Source organism: Anolis sagrei, chromosome 3 (assembly GCF_037176765.1).
Source record: "Anolis sagrei isolate rAnoSag1 chromosome 3, rAnoSag1.mat, whole genome shotgun sequence".
NCBI lineage: Eukaryota > Metazoa > Chordata > Lepidosauria > Squamata > Dactyloidae > Anolis > Anolis sagrei.
Window position 1 is genome coordinate 51,438,565 of NC_090023.1, and position 22,004 is coordinate 51,460,568.

The 22,004-nt window shown below is 41.1% G+C and overlaps 1 protein-coding gene across 1 annotated transcript in view; it reads left to right on the top strand.

Moving 5' to 3' along the window:
- The window catches only part of CRYBG3 (crystallin beta-gamma domain containing 3), an 82,303-nt gene that overhangs the window by 53,758 nt on the left and 6,541 nt on the right, over nucleotides 1–22,004 (top strand). The window contains exons 14-20 of the mRNA XM_060770604.2: nucleotides 6,904–7,030; nucleotides 7,651–7,683; nucleotides 10,225–10,334; nucleotides 11,777–11,903; nucleotides 16,277–16,416; nucleotides 21,346–21,469; nucleotides 21,745–21,903. Of these exons, the coding sequence (XP_060626587.2) occupies nucleotides 6,904–7,030; nucleotides 7,651–7,683; nucleotides 10,225–10,334; nucleotides 11,777–11,903; nucleotides 16,277–16,416; nucleotides 21,346–21,469; nucleotides 21,745–21,903 (820 nt within the window). The remainder of the gene's footprint in view (nucleotides 1–6,903; nucleotides 7,031–7,650; nucleotides 7,684–10,224; nucleotides 10,335–11,776; nucleotides 11,904–16,276; nucleotides 16,417–21,345; nucleotides 21,470–21,744; nucleotides 21,904–22,004) is intronic.

Here is a 22,004-nt window from a genome sequence, read left to right on the forward strand (position 1 = left end):
CTGACATAAGGGATGAATGAGTAAACATAAGCCAAATAAATATTTGCCCTTAAACTTTAAAAAAAATTGCATCAAGAAACTAGATTTTTCTCTCCTGTTACTACTTCCTGGTTTACTATAAGCCAGCATTTCTCAACTGGGACACTTGGGGGGGGGGGGGTTGCAGGTAGGGTGTCAAGGGGGTTGCCAAAAACCATCAGAAAACACAGTATTTACTGTTATTTATGAGGGTTCTATGTGGGAAATTTGGCCCAGTTCTATCATTGGTGGGGTTCAAGTTCTCTTTGATTGTAAGTGAACTATAAATTCCAGCAACTACAACTCCCAAATGGCAAGTCTATTTTCCCCGAACTCCACCAGTGTTCACATTTGGGCGTATTGAGTATTCGTGCCAAGATTGGTCTAGACCATCATTGTTTGAGTCCACAGTGCTCTCTAGATGTAGCTGAACTGCAACTCCAAAACTCTAGGTCAATGCTCACCAAACCCTTCCAGTATTTTCTGTTGGTCATGGGAGTGCTGTGTGCCGGGTTTAGTTCAATTCCATCATTGGTGGAGTTCAGAATGCTCTTTGATTGTAGGTTAACTATAAATCCCGGCAACTACAACTCCCAAATGACAATATCAACCCCACCTCACTCATATTCAAATTTGGGTATATCGGGTATTTGTGCCAAATTTGGTCCAGTGGATGAAAATACATCTTGCATATCAAATATTTACATTATGATTCATAACAGTAGTTAAATTACAGTTATGAAATAGCAACAAAAATAATTTTATGGTTGGAGGTCACCACAACATAGGAACTGTATTAAGGGGTTGCAGCATTAGGAAGGTTTTTCTAAGTGATAATAAGAATCAGAGCCAGTTTGTTACTGTAATAGAGTAGCCCTTTTGTGTTAGTTGGGCGTATTATCAGGCATAGTGTATAAAAGAAAGCTCTGAGCTAGCAGACACTGCAGGTTGGCGGGCAGCTGGTCACTGGTAGCTGATATCAACACAGAGAGTGAATGTTTATCTCACTGCACTACCAAGTCAAGGGCATCCTGATTTCATAAAGAAGAAAGAAATTGGACTGTTTATTGCTTTGGTTTCCTGTCGTTATATCAAGAAGAAATGTACTTACAGAAGAAAGTGTTTGTTTTGCTCCTCTGGCGAGGACAACTACTGTGAACTGTTTTGTAACTTTGTTATTCTTAGGAAATGAACCGTTTCATTTCTATTTTAAAAGCACAACTGACTCAAGTGTATTTTTTGTTCGTTCAGGGCCGCACTGTAGAAGAAGAGGCTAGTATATCTTTAAAAGGATATGTGCTCATAAGCTTCCGTACTCTGCTAGTCAGACAATATTGCACAAGCTTTCACTCGCCCCTTAGCTCGGAAGCAGGGGCGGCCCGTCCATTACGCGAAGTAAGCGGTGGCGGAATACTTTTTTTGCCAGGGGGCGCTGTTCTGTCCTTAGGCCACGCCTCCTCCTGCAGGCCCCATGCGCCCTCAACAGCGTGTAAGAGAGAGAGGCAGGGAAGGGAAGGGAAGAGAGGAGAGAAAGAGCCTAGCTGCAGGCCTCCTTGCACCTGGAGGGCTTCCCTCTCACCTAATGGGCAGGGCCTGCGTTTCTCCATTAGCAGCAGGCTGTGCCTCCCCCCACCCCGGCCCTCCGTGCTTGACTCTCCTACACATGTGCCGAGGCCTCCTGGCGCCATGCGGCTGCCTTCCCTCCCTCCCTTCCTGCGTGCATGCTCCCAAGGCCTCTTCTCCCACTCGCTCTTCTTGGGCCCTTCAGCCAGGAAGGGAAGGCAGCCGCAAGGAGCCTGGAGGCCTCGGCACATGTGCAGGAGAAAGAGAGAAGCACGGAGGGTCCTGGGAGAGAGAGAGAGAGAGAGGATTGAGGGCGGGAGGCACAGCCTTCTAATGGAGAAGCGCAGGCCCCGCCCACTAGGCGAGAGGGAAGCCCTCCACGTGCTGCCAGGAGGGAGGCAGCCAGCCAGGCTCTTTCTTTCGCTTTCCCTTTCCTTCCCTGCTGCAGCTGAGCCTGGAGCCCTCTCAGGGCAGCAAGGAGGCCTCGTCAAAAGGTACTGCAAATGTCATCTTCTGTACATGCCTCCCCCAAACCCCTCTAGTATTTGGTAATAATGGAAGTCCTATATGCCAAGCTTGGTTCAATTCTATTGTTGGTGGAGCTCAGAATGTTCTTTGGTGCTTGGTAAACTGCAATTCCCAAATGTCAGGGTCTATTTTTCCCAACCCCCTCTCCAGTATTTTCTGTTAGTCATGGAAGTCCTGTATGCCAAGTTTGGTTCAGTTCTATTATTGGTGGAGTTCAGAATGCTCTTTGGTGCTTGGTGAAGCATTCTCACCTGATGTTTCACCCACATCTATGGCAGGCATCCTCAAGAGGCTGTGAGGTCTGTTTGTAACTAGGCAAGTGGGGTTTGTATATCTGGAATGTCCAGGGTGGGAAAAAGAACTCATGTCTGCTTGAGGTAAGTGTGAATGTTGCAATTGGTCATCTTGATGAGCATTTAATGGCCTTGCAGCTTCGAAGCCGAGCTAGTTGCTGCCCAGGAATCCTTTGTTGGGAGCGGTTAACTGGCCCTAATTGCTTCATGTCAGGAATTCCCCCCCCCCCCTTTTTTAGTGTTGCTCTTTATTTATTGTTCTGATTTTAGAGGGTTATTTTAGAGGGTACTGGTAGCCAGATTTTGTTCCTCTGAGGTTGCCTGCCATAGATGTGGGGAAAATGTCAGGAGAGAATGCTTCTGGAACATGGCCATACAGCCCAGAAAACTCACAGCAACTCAGTGATTCTGGCCATGAAAGCCTTCCACAACACATTATTATGTTTATTTATACCCTGCTTTTTCTCTCCCCACGAAGACTCAAGTTGGCTTAGATTAAAAACATTTCAGTACAGTTTAAAATCCACAAATATGCAAACATTAAAATGGAATTAAATATCATTGGTATTTTAAAAATTCAGTTAAAATCCATAAAAAACATATCCAAAACTAAAAACTGCAGCAGACCCTGACTTGATCTTTAAAACCTTTTAAAGCCTGCATTAGATTACCAAATGTAATGTCCCTTTATACACACTGCTTTATATTAATTTCCCCAGTATTCCTTTATCTGATTTGTCATTTGTATCTGGCCACTTGGAGTGCTTCTGGTGTTGCCGCAAGAAGGTCCTCCCTTGTGCATGTGGCAGGGCTCATGGTTCATTGCAGCAGGTGGTCAGTGGTTTGCTCTTCTCCACACTCGCACGTCGAGGATTCCACTCTCGCTTGCTGAGGTGTTCCAGCTGATACCCAAATAGGGGATGAGCTGGAGATGTCTCTGCCTTGGTCCTTTCACTATTGGCCGCCGCTTCCCGGCGGATGTCAGGTGGCGCAATACCGGCTAGACAGTGTAATTTTTCCAGTGGTGTAGGGCGTAAACACCCTGTGATAATGCGGCATAGGGCCTGTCTGGAAGGGCTCCATGGCTTCACATGCCACCTGTTTCTCCAAGGCCAAAGCAGTGGCAGTTGGATGGAAGGAGGGCTCTTCATCTGCTTCTGGGTCAAGCACATGCAAGAGCAAACTTCAGCCCTCCAGGTGTTTCGGACTTCAACTCCCACAATACCTAACAGCCAGTCTAGCAGTTTGTAATGTAATACAGGTTGAGTATCCCTGATCCAAAGTGCTTTGAACTAGAAGTGTGTAAATCACTTTGAGTCCTCCTGAGGGTGAGAAAAGCGGTATACAAATACTGTAAATAAATAAATAAAATGTTTGGGATCATGGGATAGCTGTTTACATACACAATGACACATTTCAAAGATAGCACCCAAGATGAAACACAAAAGAGGCATGCACGAGGCCTCTTTTTCCTCGTGCCCGGCAATGCTGCTGCGCATCCCTCTCTCGGCATTAGGAAATGTGCGCTCTGCATCTCCCTCCTTCTCCATGCACTTCCTAACGCTGGGAGAAGGATGCACACTGGCGTTGTTGTCTCCCTTGGCCTGCAAGGAGGAGGAGGAGAGGAGGACAACGTGCGCACTTGTGAGGGAAGGATGGAGGGAGAGCATGCTCCCTGCATGAGGGCTCTTTTTCCGTGCGCCTGGTAATGCCGGCGCGTGTCCCTCTCCCGGAGTTGCAAAGCGTGTGGGGGAAGAGAATGCAAAGCGCATACCCAGGAGCCGATGGAGCACAGGGCCTCTTCTCCTGTGTGAAGAGGGGCAGCATTGCAAGTGCCTCTCCAGGCAGCTGTGCCATCACCCCTCTCAGGGCGGCAAGGAGGTTTCTTCATGAACGGAAGTGACTGAAGGTACTGCAAATCTAAATTATTGTACATGTTTCCCCAAAACCCCTCCAGTATCAGAGTCTATTTTCCCCAAATCCCTTCAGTATTTTGTGTTGGAACTACATCAACACTGACAAAGAAACAACAAGAAATACTATTTACCCACAAGCATTAAGAAATTACATATATTAGAAACCAACTTTCTTATTACTTTCTTTTCAAGATCACTAGACTGGATCACAGCAACGCGTGGCAGGGGATGGCTAGTGTGTGTGTGTGTGTGTGTATGTATGGCTGGCATGGGCCAACTTTAGCCCTCCATGTGTTTTGGACTTCAATTCCCACAATTCCAAACAGCCAGTAGGAAGTCCTAAATACCTGGAGGGCCAAAATTTGTCCATGCCCCCATAGATAGATAGATAGATAGATAGATAGATAGATAGATAGAGATTGGTTTTGGGGGAGGGGGGGCGCCAAAATACTGTTTGCTTACCATTGAAAATTACCTAGGGCCGCCTCTGCTCGGAAGCGTCTATTATGTTCGGCTACTGGTTGTTGTATGATGAATTATGTTTTAGTTATGTTTTTATGATGTTGTTATATGTATTTTATCGTGTCATATTTTAACTTTGTCTGACTGGGCTTGGACCCTATGTAAGCTGCCCCAAGTCCCCCAGGGAGATGGTGGCAGGATACAAAAAATAAAGTTATTATTGTTGTTGTTGTTATTAAGCACTACCATTGGCCTGACATCTCCATTATGAGTAGCAGCTATAAAACAGTTGGACAAAATGTTTAATATTATTCAGTGTTTCAGTTAATTTCGCTGTAAGATTTATATTTGTAGTAAATATTGCCTTGCCTTGTATCTGAAATAGAATTCAATATGGGAAAGGGAAACTCAGGTAAAGCATGATCTTGGAGGTGACACTGAATTATTAGTGAAACATTTGTTTCTGTGATATCTGACCTGAATTGAATTCTAGGAAACCAAGAGCCCAGTCCTTTGCTTCAATAGCAGATATTTTGTTGGTGCTGTGATTTTTCATGTCTGATATATTAGTCTCACCTGTTACATGAGGAATCCTTTCCAGGACCTTTTGTGTAACATTATTTTCATGTGTAACAGACATAGGCAAACTAAGGCCCAGGGCTGGGTGCAGTCCCCTGGACACTTACCTCAGGCCCTCCTAATTTTTCCCTGTCCTCTCAGTATAAGGACATGGTGGCCCGCCACAGAAAGGATGGGGGAAAAGGGCACACAGCAGCTGAGAGCCCTCTGGAGCACTCTGACACCACATGTCTCGTCCTTCTTCCGGCATAAGGACGGTGCAAGCGGCCCTGTCCTTATGCCAATTGGATGGCCCAAAGAAGGCACGCAGTGGTTGAGAGCACTCCGGAGTGCTCTCAGCTGTCAGCTGTCTCGCCCTCCTCCCAGCATAATCCCGAGAGGACAGCTCAAATATTGGGGGAGGAGGATCAGGGCAGTCACCGCATGTCTCATTTTCCTCCCGGCATAAGGATGGAGCAAGCAAGGCAAAACGTTTTCCCATGCCTGATGTATAATCTGGAATCCTATTTTTCCTACCTGAGATGAACAATACCTTTGCTTCTTGCCAACGCCCGTCATGGAATCATATTGGAGGACCTGCAGATACCTAAAGAAGTCTGCTGTCTAGGTCTCTAGCACAATTCTGTGACCTACTTCCAACATAAATTCTAGCAAAAGTTGACCATAGGATTGCGCTGGAGGCCTAGACAGAACACTTCTCAGGGCATTTGTTGGTCCTCTGGTAGGATTTCATGGTATTCAAAGCTCTTAGCATATAACTGATATTGTGTTCAGTGAGCTTGCATAAAAAGGCCTTTGAAAAAGAAGGTTCAAAGGAAGAAGAAATTCCATATGCAAGACTTGCTTAGCCAAATAATTGGCTGAGTTAGTTGTTCCTTAAAACACCCTCAGGTGGATAGATGAGGCCTGATGTTAATCAATTGTTGCATCATGTTGGAGCTGTAGTGAACAGGATACTTTCTTTTGGCTTCTATACACCAGTGGGTCATAATGGCCCAAAAGGAGATGCTTACTTTAAAGCCATATTGAAGTAACTGGTGAAGAGTTGAAAAAGTACTTTACTTGGGTTGTTGTTAGTTTTCCGGGCTGTATGGCCATGTTCCAGAAGCATTCTCTCCTGACGTTTCACCCACATCTATAGCAAGCATCCTCAGAGGTTGTGAGGTCTGTTGTAAACTAGGCAAGTGAGGTTTATATATCTGTGGAATGTCCAGGGTGGAAGAAAGGCAAGTGTGAATGTTGCAATTGGCCACCTCAATTAGCATCGAATAGCCTTGCAGCTTCAAAGACTGGTGGATTCCTGCCTGGGAGGAATCCTTTGTTGGGTGGTGTTAGCTGGCCCTGATTGATTCTTGTCTGGAATTCCTCAGTTTTTTTTAGTGTTGCTCTTTATTTGCTTTCCTGATTTTAGAGTTTTTTTAATACTGGTAGCCAGATTTTGTTCATTTTTATGGTTTCCTCCTGTCTGTTGAAATTGTCCACATGCTTGATGACCATTTGCCATGTGTTTGTGTCTTAGGATTTTCCTTATGTGTCACATCTAGGTGGGTTGCATATCAGCAGAAGCACTTCTGTGGAGAACAATATGTATTGGAGAAAGGCAAATATAAATGTTTTTTTGATTGGGGAGGATCTAGTGAAACCATCATGTCAATCCGCCCAGTTAAGCTGGTGAGTTATCACAGTTGATGGAGAAACATAACTGTAAGCTTAAAATTATTTCTTGAAATAAAGTACAGAAAACAAAATGAATCTTTGGAGGAAAAAATGTTCATCTATTGCTGCCTATGCCATGCAGTTCAAAATATTCTTCTGCCCTACATAGAATTCTGGCTTTCTGATGGTTTCCTCTTCGTTAGGTTTTTTGCTTGTTACCATGTAAGACTTGAAGAAATATCACATTAATGAGAAAAAATAGAATGCTAGAATTGCAAATTTTCAAATTGTAGAGTAATTTGTTATTTAAAAAATCCCTAACAGAATATGAAACCCTTTGCCTTTATATCAGTTGTTGGCTAATAGAATATCTGCAATTTCTGTTGTTGTTCAACCCCCCAAAAATACCTATGAATGGGACACTATTCAAATTACATTCCTGTAGATAAGGCAAGCTAAACAGGAAGTAGTTTGTATACGGTATGCCATGAACATGTATTACAGAAGCCTATGACCAAAGCTCTTACTCTCTGAAATCCTCCGTGCTCAGCTCTCCTCTCTCAGGGCTTATGATTAAGTCTCTTAATGGTGCCTCATATATATATTGTATATAAATCACTTCTCCTTTTTTTCAGGAGCCATTAGGAAATCATGAACCCAAACACTGGGTAAGTTTTTATAAGAATATAATTTCCGATACAAAATTCCCCTTCTAAAAGCATCTAATTCAGCATTTCCCATCCTCAGGGTCAGGACCCCTGGAGGGATCACCGGGAAGGGGGGGGGGTTCAGAGGGGATAGCAAAGACCATCAGAAAACACATATTTCTGATGGTCTTAGGAACTTCTTTGGCAGAGAAAGCTGAAGATCTCTCCACCTGTCCTTCTCTTTCTTTTTGGAAACAGACAGCAAATCCTCCCACAAAAAGCCCTCCTCCTGCTGTGATTGTAGGTGAACTATAAATCCCAGCAACTACAACTCCCAAATGCCCATGTCTGTTTTCCCCAAACTCCACCAGTGTTCACATTTGGCCATATTGAGTATTTGAGCCAAGTCTGGTCCTGATCCATCATTGTTTGAGTCCACAGTGCTCTCTGGATGTAGGTGAACTACAATTCCAAAACTCAAGGTCAATGCGCACCAAACCCTTCCAGTGTTTTCTGTTGGTCATGAGAGTTCTGTGTGCCAAGTTTAGTTCAATTCCATCATTGGTGGAGTTCAGAATGCTCTTTGATTGTAGGTAAGCTCTAAATCCCGGCAACTACAACTCCCAAATGACAAAATCAATCCCCGCACCAACCCCAGTGGTATTCAAATTTGGGCGTATTGGGTATTTGTGCCAAATTTGTCCAGTGAATGAAAATACATCCTGCATATCAGATATTTGCATTATGATTCATAACAGTAGCAAAATTACACTTATGAGGTAGCAACAAAAATAATTTTATGGTGGCGGGTCACCACAACATGAGGAACTGTTTTAAGGGGTCACAATATTAGGAAGATTGAGAACCACTTGTCTAGTGTTTATTTTTTCCTAAATCTGAGTCTTCCTCTGGTTATAATTAGGCATGATTTCAGACTTGTTCAAAGCAGTGGGGTATAGGTTAAAAATGTCTCTCTTTTTGGTAGATATTTGTCAGTACATAATTCCTTTATTCTTCAACATGATTTCATAATGTGTTTTGAAATCACTGAGGAGTTATTTCTCTTCCAATTGTCTACATGTTTCTCCTGCATTTGTTCATGGTAAACATTAATATTTATAAATATGAATCATAACAGGAGGAAAGAATGTAAGTGTAAATGAGGACAAAATTATAAGTTGCCAAGTCATAAACCTCAGTGACCCTAGGCAGTAAAGCTTTACTTCATTAATAAGTTTCACTGTTGTCTTTCGTTTATAATAACATCCTTTGTCCTCCTCCTCCAGAAAGAATTGTTGCTTCAGCAATGCTTATATATAGTTTCTATAAACAAACTCCTCTTTTTTTAACTTTTCTTTGAAAAATGGGCTTTTTTTTTTACTTTTGCAGGTATTTTATATTATAATTTACTTGTTGGTTTATTTTTCTAATGGAGCCCTGGTAGCGCAGTGGGTTAAACCTTTGTGCTGGCTGGACTGCTGACCAAAAGGTTGGTCGTTCGAATCCGGGGAGCGGGATGAGCTTCCATCTGTCAGCTCTAGCTTCCCATGTGAGGACATGAGAAAAGCCTCCCATAGGATGGTAAAACATCTGGGCATCCCCTAGGCAATGTCCTTGCAGATGGCCAATTCTCTCACACCAGAAGCGACTTACAGTTTCTCAAGTTGCTCCCCTGAAATGAAAAAAAAATCTTTCTAATGTATTTCTCATTTCTTCAACCATCTAGAGCAGGTCTTCTTAAACATTTTCCACTTGTGACCCCTTTCTGCCCAATAATAATAATAATAATAACTTTATTTTTGTATCTCGCCACCATCTCCCCAAAGGGATTTGGGGCAGGTTACATGGGGAGAAGCCCGATCAACATAGTTAAAATATAACATAGTAAAATTCATAAAACAACACCATAAAACAGTATAAAACAACTATTGAACAAACAACCAATAGCCGGACTTAGTAAACAATTACTGAGCTTGAGCGGGCAGGCTGGTGCAAATCAGTTGTAAGGACAGGGCTGATGGATAAAGTGCAGAATCCCAGCATTGAACTAAAAGAACCTTATTTGAGATCAGGACCCACAGTTTAAGATCACATCTATTTTAAAGAAATGAGGAAGTGTTGTTAATGGGGTTTTTGACAAAATATGTTTACTAAAATTGACTTTTTTTAAAAAAAAAAAGGAAAATGTGGATGTGTCTTGCCATCTGCATAAAATTATTCCTAGGCATTTCTTATATTTCTTATATACTCAATTCCATATATATTGATATAGTTGGGCTGCAGGGCCTATTAGTCTTAATTAGCATAGAAGAATAATGGGATTTTTGAACCATAGCAACATTTGGAAGACCACACAATTCCCAACCCCTGCTTTAAACCACTATTGGACAAGAGCATACTTCTTTGAACACACAGTTAATCAGACAACAACCGACGATATTGTTTTCATTAGAGCAAAGTATTTATTTTGAAATTAGAGCAGTCCTTTGACAAAAATATTTACTGTAATTATATATTACTGTCTGTTAATTTATTTTCCTCCAAAATGTTGTTTCTCTGTAGCTTAAAGCTTTCAGTAACACACATTTCCAAGGAACATATATGGATATTACAACAGAAGTTGCTGAGTTTGACTCATTCTCACCTTGTTCTTTTAAAGTTCTGCGGGGATGGTGAGTTGTTTTATCAGTATTTTAAAGCTGTTTAGAATCCATTTTAATCTCTCTTTTTTAAGGCTTCAGAGTTTTATCAGCATATGCATTCTTAAATTACATTAAATGCTGTCTTAATGTTGTGATGGAAAAATACTGTTGGCTTCCTTATAGAGACATGTGGAGTTGCTGTAGCCTGAAATCGGATTTGTGATCTGCCTTAAGAAAGGTTCAGCAGTCATAACCTTTACTACTAGTTAAACTGTCTGCATCATAAACTGTTTGGCATCAGCACGCATCATGACCAGGCAAAAGCTGGAGCCCAAAGGTCCCACCCAGTAAGGTCCCAGCTCCAGTGACACCTTCCTGTTCAATGCTCTTGTGTGGCTTCTTCTAAATGTTGTCCTCTTGCCACTCCATTCAGCATTGAAAAGGATGCAATGAGCGAGTATGAAAAAGAGAGTGGAGGAGAGTGATCATCCCAATCCATTCCATTCTGTAGTTTTTTTAGCGTGGTCATTTCCCCCTTAAGAGCAAAATGTGTTTGATAGCTCAAGGAGCAGAACCTGATGGTTCTTCAATATGAGGTCAGATCTGGGAGAAGCTTTAAAGTGTTTATATCCAGTCAAAGCTATTATTGACTTAGTATGGCAAATGCTACTGTGTTGGACACGCCTTGTAACCTGTCAAGAACTATGGTGGGGACGCCAACTTGGAAGCACAACAAAATCCCATCTGGACCTTCCCCAACAGTGAAGGAGAAGATGGAGATGTCAACTTGATTTGGGCTGTTGTCCTCACCTCATGGAATAAGCTCCCACTGAGATAAGACAGATTTCCTTCAGAGTAAAGTTGTTTATGAAAGCAGGACAGAGCTCCTTCTGTCAAGGCACTCAAGTTTGATTTTCAAATTAGACCATATACCCCAAAGCAACCAAGTATTACTTCTGCAACTACGTACTCCATCTTTTCCCCCCTATTGATTTGTGAATTGTCCAAAATGAAGCTGTTGGGGTGACCTAAATTTCAGGTCGGTTAGCCGATGATCATACAGATAACAATGCAATCCTGTGAATTAATGTAATTGAAAATATAGCCACGTCCTGACTGTGAGAGCAGTTTGACAGCACATTGTGCTACTTTGGAAGTTTTTAAACAGAAGCTGGATGGCCATCTGTCAGAACTGATTTGATTGTGTTTTCCTGCAGGGGGTTGGGCTGGAAGGCACCTGTAGTCTCTTCAACCTCTTTCATTCAGTGATACTTTGCCTAGGGATATATCTCAAGCCAGGAGCCAGAAATAGATTATAATGTCTGTTTTCTGTTGTGTGTTGCATTCTCTTCCCTCGGAATTAAGTCAAATGCTCATTTATAGATTCCTCTCCCCCCTGCCTACATATTTTATTTTGAGAAAAGCTTAACCTGTAACAGCATTCAATGTTTTCCTTGGGTTTCTCTTTTCAGTTGGTTGCTGCATTACCAGGGGAGCTCAGATAATGATCAGTGTGTGCTGGAAGAAGACCTCTACACTGACCTTGCTTCCTGTGGCTGTCCAGCAGCTGCAGTCAAGTCCCTTAAGCCCATTGAATATGTAAGAATCCAATGGTCTGTTTTCATAACTAGCAGTGTTTAGAAGAAGTCAGTTGAATTCCAGAAATACTTATTCCAACCCCCCCCCCCCTCCCCCTAAACAGATAGCAACTATCACACAGTTTCTGATGTTGGGGCATATATATGCAGTCATTTGAATAAATGTGCATTTGTCCGTCTAAAAAGACTCTTCAGTCATTAACTTTTAAAACAGTCCAACAGAAGTTAGCAGAACAGTGAACTCGGACTGGAGCCGCATCACTATGTAGCCACATCATTGATCTAGTGAAGCTCATAAACCTGCTACCTGCATTTAGAGCCTGACTCATGGCCTTTGTACTTTGTGCCTTTATAACATGAAGAAATGCTGACCTGTGGAGGGATGTGGCTGGGCTACTATTTAAAACTGAACAAGTCTGCCCAACTTTGTGGGAATTCCTTGTATTATAAATAGGTAGTAGTTAAAAATAGGCTGGACTGGTTGTTGACTAAGGCTTGTCTCTACTAGTAAAAACCTTGTACTAATCTCAGCTCCAGAGCTTCATGATGCACAGCAACTTCTCATAAATATCCAGAGGTTTTTCCCCTTAACCTAACTTTGTTCCACACTGGACAAAGTCAGGGGATACTCCAGTTTTTGGCGAACTCTAGAATACCTTTGGGCTTTTTGGCTGTCTGGGCAACTGAATCAAATCAGTCTCAGCCCAATTCATTGTGTTTAATTCTGTTTTAATTTTTGTATATTCGTATACAGTAGAGTCTCTCTTATCTAACATAAACAGACCAGCAGAACGTTGGATAAGCGAAAAAGATGGATAATTGCTTCCAAAGCAATCTCTAGAACTGCAGTTAAAATAATTGAGAATAAGGTGTCAGAAGAAAAGCTACAAAGATTTTAGAAATTATTCACATCAATTATTAATGTGTGATTTAAATAATACAAGTCTATTTAGTAAGAGTTGTATGCTTATAGTGGATCATCACATTACAGTAGAGTCTCGCTTATCCACATAAACAGGTCGGCAAAATGTTAGATAAGTAAAAATGTTGGATACTAAGGAAGGTTTAAGGAAAAGCCTATTAAACATCAAATGACGTTATGATTTTACAAATTAAGCACCAAAACATTATGTTTTACAACTAATCGACAGAAAAAGCAGTTCAATACACAGTAACGTTATGTAGTAATTACTGTATTTAGGAATTTAGCAGCAAAACATTGCAATGTATTGAAACAGCTGGGAATCCGGGTGGGAGGCAGACTGCGTTGGATAATACAGAACTCTGGATGAGCGAAGGTTGGATAAGCGAGACTCTACTGTATTTTAAACTCCCCGCTAATACTTTTATGTCAAACCGCTTTGAGTTCCCTTTGGGAAAATAAAATGAGGTATAAATAAATATATTATTATTATTATTATTATTATTATTATTATTATTATTATTCACACTTTGCACTATTTTGCTGCTTAACTAGTGTGATGGGAAACATTCAAAGCTTAAAGGTTACTTTTAAAAAGTATTGGCTGTCATTGTAGTTCTAGAGCTCCCCCAAACGTAGCACATTTTGTTTAGCTGCTTCTACACACTTTGTGCTCCACATTTGCACATTTTTAACTGACAAATTTGATTAAAACATTCTCCATGAATATCTAGGTCATCTAATGTGACTCTATGATCAATTTCCTCCAAAAGTTAAAAATGACTCAGTTCTTTCCTTTTACTGTTGCATATATAGCTTAAAAGCCATAAACTGCTTATAACTATAAAACATTTTTCCCTACTTACCTCATCATTATCTCCACACCTCAGAAGAGTGCAAAACAATTATTATCCTCCTCCACATACCTTTAACCATCAAGTAAAGGTAAAGATTTCCCCTGACATTAAGTCCAACTTTGGGCAGTGGTCCTCATCTCCATTTCTAAGCCAAAGAGCAAGCATTGTCCATAGACACCTCCTAGGTCATGTGGCCAGCATGACTACATGGAGTGCTGTTACCATCCCACAGAAGCGGTAACTATTGATCTATCCACATTTGCATGTTTTTGAATTGATAAGTTGGCAGAAGCTGAGGCTAACCGTGGGAACTCACCCTGCTCCCTGGATTCGAACCACCAACCTTTCAGTCAGCAAGTTCAGCAGCTCAGCAGTTTAACCAGTTGAGCCACCATAGCGGCCCCCATTATTCGTAAAAGTAACTAAATGATAGTTCCATGCTTTACACTTTTTCCCTTTTACTTTATGCCACAGTTGTCAAGAACATGTACCCTGGTTAGTACTTGGGAAAGAGACTACAAACAAATATTTGCTGCTAAAGGTTAGATTTCAGAGGATGGAGCTGGCAGACCCACCTCTTGAGTATTCCTTTCCTGAGAAAACCCGATGAAATCCATGGGGTCACCATGTGTTGAGAGACAACTTGAAGGCACATACATGTATGTACACATACACCAGAGGTGTCAAACTCATTTTCATCGAGGGTCACATCAGCCTTGTGGTTGCCTTCAAAGAGCTATTGAATCCATCGAGGGAAAATCCATGAATACAGAGAGCCAACTATACTTTTTACATAGAGGTTTGTCCTCTTTAGTTTTCCCTCCGTTTTGATCCCTAAATGAAACAATCACTTTTTATTATCTGCCACGCAGACTGGGGATCATGGAATTACAACTCAATACTTGTGGACCTGAGGTTGGGGAAAGGTTAAAGGACATTTTAAAGTCAGGCATCATATCTAAATTCAAACCGCACTATCTTAACTAAGTAGAATACAGCCTTCAAGATGTAATTGTATCACAACTCCCATCAGCTCTACGTAAGATGTCTGTCTATGAGGAATACAGGAATCATAGAATCATAGAGTTGGAAGAGACCTCATGGGCCATTCAGTCCAACCCCCTGCCAAGAAGCAGGAATATTGCATTCAAAGCACCCCTGACAGATGCCATCCAGCCTCTGTATAAAAGCTTCCAAAAGAAGAAGCTTCCACCACACTCCAGGGCAGAGAGTTCCACTACTGAACGACTCTCACAGTCAGGAAGTTCTTCCTAATGTTCAGATGGAATCTTCTTTCTTGTAATTTGAAGCCATTTTTCCACGTCCAGGGCAGCAGAAAACAAGCTTGCTCCCTCCTCCCTATGACTTCCTCTCATAGGTTGTAGTCCAGCTTCTGGAGGGCTACATAAAAGGACATGTAAGACCAGATTTGGCTCCTGGGTCTTGAGTTCCATCTCTCTCTTTCTCTCTCACTCTCTCTCACTCTCTCTCACTCTCTCTCCCATACACACACACACACACACACACACACAACAAGTTCAGAGTTAGAAGTCTCATCCTGCTAGAGGACAGTGCCCTCTAGCTCCAAGAGTGCCTCAGCATTAGCCACAAAGCTGTAAGAAGATACTATCAGGCTGGATCTGCACTGCCTTATATTCCAGGATCTGATGCCGGATTAACTGCTTTATATGAGTCTAAACTGCCAGATAATCTGGGATCAGATCCTGGGATATAGGGCAGTGTAGATCCAGCCACAGTCTCTCTGACTTTTCCTCTTTTGATAAATTGGGCTCCTGATACTCTTTGGTACCAGCAGGGAATTAAATCATTACAGCATTAATGGTATGGAGATCATTTATTAGTGTTACTAATCTCTTGTAAATCGGAGAGGGTTCAATTATAACTATCATTGATGCTTGTTGTTTAGCTTATTAGAAGAAATCCTTTAACTTTATTAATAGGTTCCTACCAACCCAATAAACTGAGTAGCAAAAGAAAACTTTCCTCAACTGTATTCAGGGATTTCCCCCTTGTTACTAAGTGTTGAAAAGAGTGTGAGAAATGAACAAGGAAGGCTCTTTGTAGTTGCTAGTTTTTTGGTGCTTTGTTTTCAGGAGCACCCTATGTTAAATTAAGTTTATGTATCAAATTAACCAAAAGGTTGCAGGTTCGAATCTGGGGAGCAGCGTGATCTCCTGCTATTAGCCCCAGCATCTGCCAACCTAGCAGTTTGAAAACATGCAAATATGAGTAGATCAATAGGTACTGCTTCGGTGGGAAGGTGGAGCTCCATGCTGGCCACATGACCTTGGAGGTGTCTGCGGACAATGGCGGCTCTTTGGCTTAGAAATGGAAATGAGCACTACCACCTCGAGTCAGACAAAACAATTATTAATATGTTTGCAATCAGTGTGCTTAACTGATATGTTTAGATTTGTAGTTAGAATATGTGGGGGCCCTACCCTCATGTATTTCATCTCACAGGCTGTGTACCTTTTTCCTGCTAGAAGGTCCTTTTGCAAATTCATTTTCTCTGCAATTGCACTGCCAAGAGAAATCCAGTTTGGATCTTACCAGTCATATTAATTCTTCTAGGTGTTTGCTGAGCCTTTCATCAGTCTTTTTGCTTTGGAGAACTGTGAAGGCAGAGAATGGCATTTGCAAGAAGCTGTTGGTTCAGTTGTAAATAAGGATCTTCATTTCCTTACCCAGTCTGTGTGGGTGAAAAGTGGACTGTAAGTATCATGACTTCTAAAGTTGTATTGTTTGGTCAGAGGACAATAATATACCCAAATTGTCCAAAATGAAGCAAGTGAGCTGTATTGCATAGCATTGTGGTTCACTCTTGTACGTCAAACTAGGAAATGAAGAACTGTCTTTCTCAGCTTTCTCAAATTTGCTGTTGATAAAGCATGCCTAGAGGAGTAAATTTCTTGAGTGCCTTTATGAAAGGGGCATGGTGTTGGACAGAAACAGTGAAAAATAGATATAGGATTCTTTCTTATAAAATAATTTAATGTAAATTTGGTTTCCAGTAAGATGAATTCTTAACAGTTTTTGCATAGTATGTTGACAATGTAGATATATTACTCCTAAGTAGATGAAGCAAGCAATTTGCTGATCCAGGGCAGATTTGAAAAAGGAAAGGTGAAATTTCTCTAAACTATGAAGCCCTTTAGAATAGTAAATGAACTGTTACATAAATGGACAATGAAGCTTACATTATGCTCCAGGGACATTGTTCTAGACTTTAACAATGCCTAAATCCCATATATTCAATTCCAAGACCATTTTGCCCCTGAAAGACAGTTTAACCAAGCCCATTTCTCTGAGCTTTGAGTATCACTTTACGTATCTCAGCCATATATCATCTGGATCAAATAATGGCAAGTATTGTAATTACTGCAAGTTCTTTATTTCTTTACCAACTTTAAATATTATCTATTTGTTGGACCTTTACATATATTCCATAAATTGGGGTTTATTGGTAGCTTTACTGTCTATATTGTCAGCACTGGTGTAAGCATTGCTTCAGCAAAGATCATAGTATGTTTGTAAATGCATTTTCAATTGTTATGCAAAACATCAATTTTAGGTCAGCATTAGATTGGGTTGTAGTAGGTTTTTTGGGCTGTATGGCCATGTTCTAGAAGCATTCTCTCCTGCTTCACCTGCATCTATGGCAGGCATCCTCAGAGGTTGTGTGGTTGTTAGGAGAAAATGCTTCTAGAACATGGCCATACAGTCCAAAAAACCTACAACAACCCAGTGATTCCGGCCATGAAAGCCTTTGACAATACAGCTTTAGATTGCTCAGTTCATATGAATTTCATACTATTTTTAGAGAATTTTAAAAGATCCATGGGTTGCTATATTCATTACATGTATCTTTTAGCAGATTCTATTTTTAATAGAGATTATTTTATCCAATTTATATACCTGGTTTATGTAATGTGTTATTGTTTTCATGTTGATGTATTTTATTTTATGTATTATGCATTTTATGTATGGCATCTTTGTGTGCTATTTTGTAAGCTGCCCCAAGTCCCTGTGGGAGATAGTGGTGGGGTATTATTATTATTATTATTATTATTATTATTATTATTATTATTAAAAGTATTAGCATTCTTATTCCACTTGACTAACTCTTAATCCCCATGAATATTCACTGTCCCTTTTAAAGGTATTGATTACACTATTTTCACAACAAAGAAATCAATACTTCTGTTTTCATGCCTATATTCTTTGTAACATATGAATAGTATTTGTGTGTGTGTGTGAAAGTGTACTGGATGTATGCACATGCCTATATTTACACATATTATTTGTGTACTCCAAAGAGCCCCAAGATACACAGTATTAAAGAGTAGAAGTGTAGGTCTTTCGACATGTTGCAGGCAAGACAGAACATGCAAACGATGCATGAATAAATTGCAGAGTTGGATCAAAGAATTTTACTTGCAATACAAGGAAATACCATTTATTTTTGAAAGGTTTGTAAAAAAAAACCCCAGCTGTCAGTTTTAACTGTTGTTTCTGTGATTTAAAAAAAGCAAGGGGGGGGGGGGACTCTTGGAAGCCAGATAAAAATCCATATAGTCCTACTATGTCCTTCTAAGTTACAGATCTAGACTGGCATTCAGTCTTGCAGTATTGGATTCATAACCTACAATTATAAATCTGTAATTGTTCTATATTCAGTAAGAGTTCATAAATGCCACCCCAGAACCAGCAATTATTCAGGTAAAGGTAAAGGTTTTCCCCTGACATTAAGTCTAATCATGTCCAACTCTGAGGGGGGGGGGCGCTCATCTCAGTTTCTAAGCTGAAGAGTGGTGTTGCCTGTAGATGTCTCCAAGGTCATGTGGCTGGCATGACTGCATGGAGTATCATTACCTTCCCGCAGAAGCGGTACCTATTAATCTACTCACATATTCATGTTTTTGAACTGCTAGGTTGGCAGAAGCTGGGCCTAACAGCAGGAGCTCACCCTGATCCCTATGTTTGAACTGCCAACCTTTTGATCAGAAAGTTCAGCAGCTCATCAGTTTAACCCGCTGCGCCCCCAGGGGCCCCTACATTTTATCAGGAGTCTATTCAATTTCCCATTGGGGCACAAAACCATGGGTGTTTCCATCTCCATCTCACCATTGAGCAAGGCTGTGGCCATTGGAAGCAGGGTCCCGTCACAAGTCTGTTTCACAACATTGTTTATTGGAAGGAGGCAGATGGAAACGTCCTCTACATGCCAGACCATCTTCGCCTGATCCAGGAATTGGCTCTTAAGGTGGGATAGGAGCTGGTCAATTGCAAGCATCTACACATATCTAAAGTATCTGGTATATGATATTGGCAACAGAAAAATCACATTCTTGCTTTTGTGCCATGAACAAAACCAAGGATTTTAAAGGAACTGGCGGTTCAGGGAAATGGATTACAATAAAAACAAATCAAAATTCTGCTGGGAACTTTCAAGGCTTTGGGCACGCCTGTGGAAATGTATTACTGAGAAGTCTCACTGGAATCATCTTTTGTGTTGAACCAGAACTGGAAGAATATTATTCCAAATGTGAGCTATTTTTATTGTCCATTCTCTTGCCTCCCTCCCCAGTGTTAGAAAAGCCTGTTGGCAAGAGCTTCTGCATGAGGAGAGCCTTAAATTGCTGTCAACCACTGTTAAAAATAATTAAATTCCAATCTAAGCAGAGAAGATAATAATCTTGTATACTGTGCTTTTTCTTTGACTTGAAACATCTTGGTCTTTGCTTGTTTCATTATAAATGAGATTGGCAGAGGTTGTCATCTTCTATTGAACTGATTTCCTAGAAATGTGTAGATGCAATCCTGTATCTGTCCGTTTGAATGTAATTCCCACTGAAATATGCATGGAAGTACAGTTTTATTGGGTTATGTGTTGTTGCCATTACTAAAATCATAGAATCATTGAGTTGGACGAGACCACAAGGGCCACCCTGTCCAACCCTCTGCTGTGCAGAAATAAATCATCAAAGCACTCCTGGGAGATGGCCATCCAACCTCTCCTAAAAACCTCCAGAGGAGATTTCACCACACTCCAAGGCAGCATATTTCACCAACAAACAGCTCTTGCCATTAGGATTTTTTTCTTCATGTCCAGGTGGAATATCTGTCTGTAGTTTGAATCTGTGGCTCTGTGTCTTACTCTCCTGAGCAGCAGAAAACACGTTTGCTCCCTCCTCCCAAAGATTTAAAGATGGTTATCATGTCTCCTCTCAACCTTTTCTTCAAGCTAAACATCCTCAGTTCCCTAAGCCACTCCTCATAGGACTTGGCTTTCAGACCTTTGATTCTTTTGGTCACCCTTCTCTGGACATGTTCCAGCTTGTTAATATCCTTCTTGAAATGTGGTGCCCAGAACGGGACACAGTATTCCAGATGAGGTCTGTTCAAAGCAGAATAGAGTGGGATTATGACTTCTCTCGTTCTAGACCAGTGGTTCCCAACCTGTGATCTGTAGACCACCATTTGTGCGCAAGAACGAAAATATGATCTATAGTGTCACCATTACTACATTGTTGCCTTGAAGCCACGTGGCAACGAGAGTGACTCATCTCACGAAACCCTCTTGTAGTGCTGAGGCAACAGGGATGTCGGTAGGGGAGAAGCTGACTATCCACGAAAGATTACTACTACCACATCAGTTCTAGATTATTAAATATGGTTTTCTGTGTTTGAGCAGCTGGCAACTACTGGATGGCATATGTTCTGTATCAGAAACTAGAGCTACCCAATGCAGTTTTCTGACTCAGCACTCCAAATAACCAAACCGAAGCTAAAGTTGATCAAAAACAGATTCATAACCCTTTTGGTACTAATGTTGGAGAGTGGTCCCTGTTCAAGTGGTCCCTGACCATAAAAAGGTTGGGAACCACTGATCTAGACACTGCTTCTGTCGGTGCAGCCTAAAATTACATTGGCATTTTAAGCCGCTGCATCACACTATTGACTCATGTTCGGCTTGTAGTGTACTAAGGAACCTAGTTCCCTTTCACAAGTATTGTGGACCCCATCACATAGGTTTCTTGCCAAAATTTGAGAGGGGGGGGGAGACATTTCTGGTGAGCTATTGAAAATAGGTTTAAAACCAAGTCAAGGGGGAGGGAGGGTGTTTTATTTATTTTTTAAATAAGTTCTAAACTGTTTTAATGGTTTAAAATTTTTATTTTTAAGTGGTGGTTGGTTGAATTCTGTTTTAACACTGTTCATTGCTGTAAGGGCCACATCACACTAGAGAATGAATCCGCTTTAAATTCAGTTGCTGCCTCCTGCAGAATTCTGGGGTTTGTAGAATCCCAGAATTCTGCAGTAGGCAGAAACTGGATTTAAAGTGGATTCATTCTCTAGTGTGATGAAGTGGTAAGTCTCTGTTAAGAGAAAAAGTGGCATACAAATAAATATAACATTATACGCACACATAATGCCTCCCTCTGAAGTATGGCTTGTCTAGAGGCTGACTGGATTGTAATGGGTAACCCTGGTCAGCAGAGCCATGGCCCATCACCCAAACCATTACACTGTACTGGGCTCTGAACTTGGCATTAAGTATATTAGTAAATATTACATCTTGGCATTTATTACAAAAATAGTGATATTAATATATTTCAATTTCTATTCATTGTAAACAGATGGATCGCCTATGAAGGTTGTAATTTTGTAGGGAAGCAATTTCTCCTCACACCTGGCAAGATTTCAAACTGGACTCAGTTTAGCGGCTGGAAAGTAATTGGTTCCCTTCGTCCTGTGAAACAGGTAATGCAATAAAATTCTTTTTTTTCTTATAAAAGGAATATAAACATGTATTTTCAAATTTCAGAAATCCTTAAAAGGTGTGGATAGATGTTTGTTTATTGCCTTCCTGCTGAAAAGACCTTAGATGTTTTTTGTCAGGTTTGGAGATGTGTACGTGCTACGACCCAAAACTAAACGTCTTCAGAGGGGGGGGGGGGGGAGACTAAATTTAGTCTGTATCCATTTAATGTATGCTTCTCCATGAAGTATGAAATGATGATTATTTTCTGTTTCAGCCAGCAGTGTACTTCAGAATAAAGAACAGGTCCCAAGACAGATACCTGACAGTTGCTGGGAATCTAATGGATGCAAGAGCCTCATCTGTATGTCTTTCCCCATTAAATGGGAAGAATACTCAGATCTGGTGCTACAGCTGTGGCCTGATCAAATCAAAGGTACTTTGCTTCGCTACTGGAACTACAGTCCCTTGTTGCTCCTCCTGAGTGTCATTAAAGCTGGCTACTGGTTTTTCTGAGCACTTAGGGACCATGAAAAT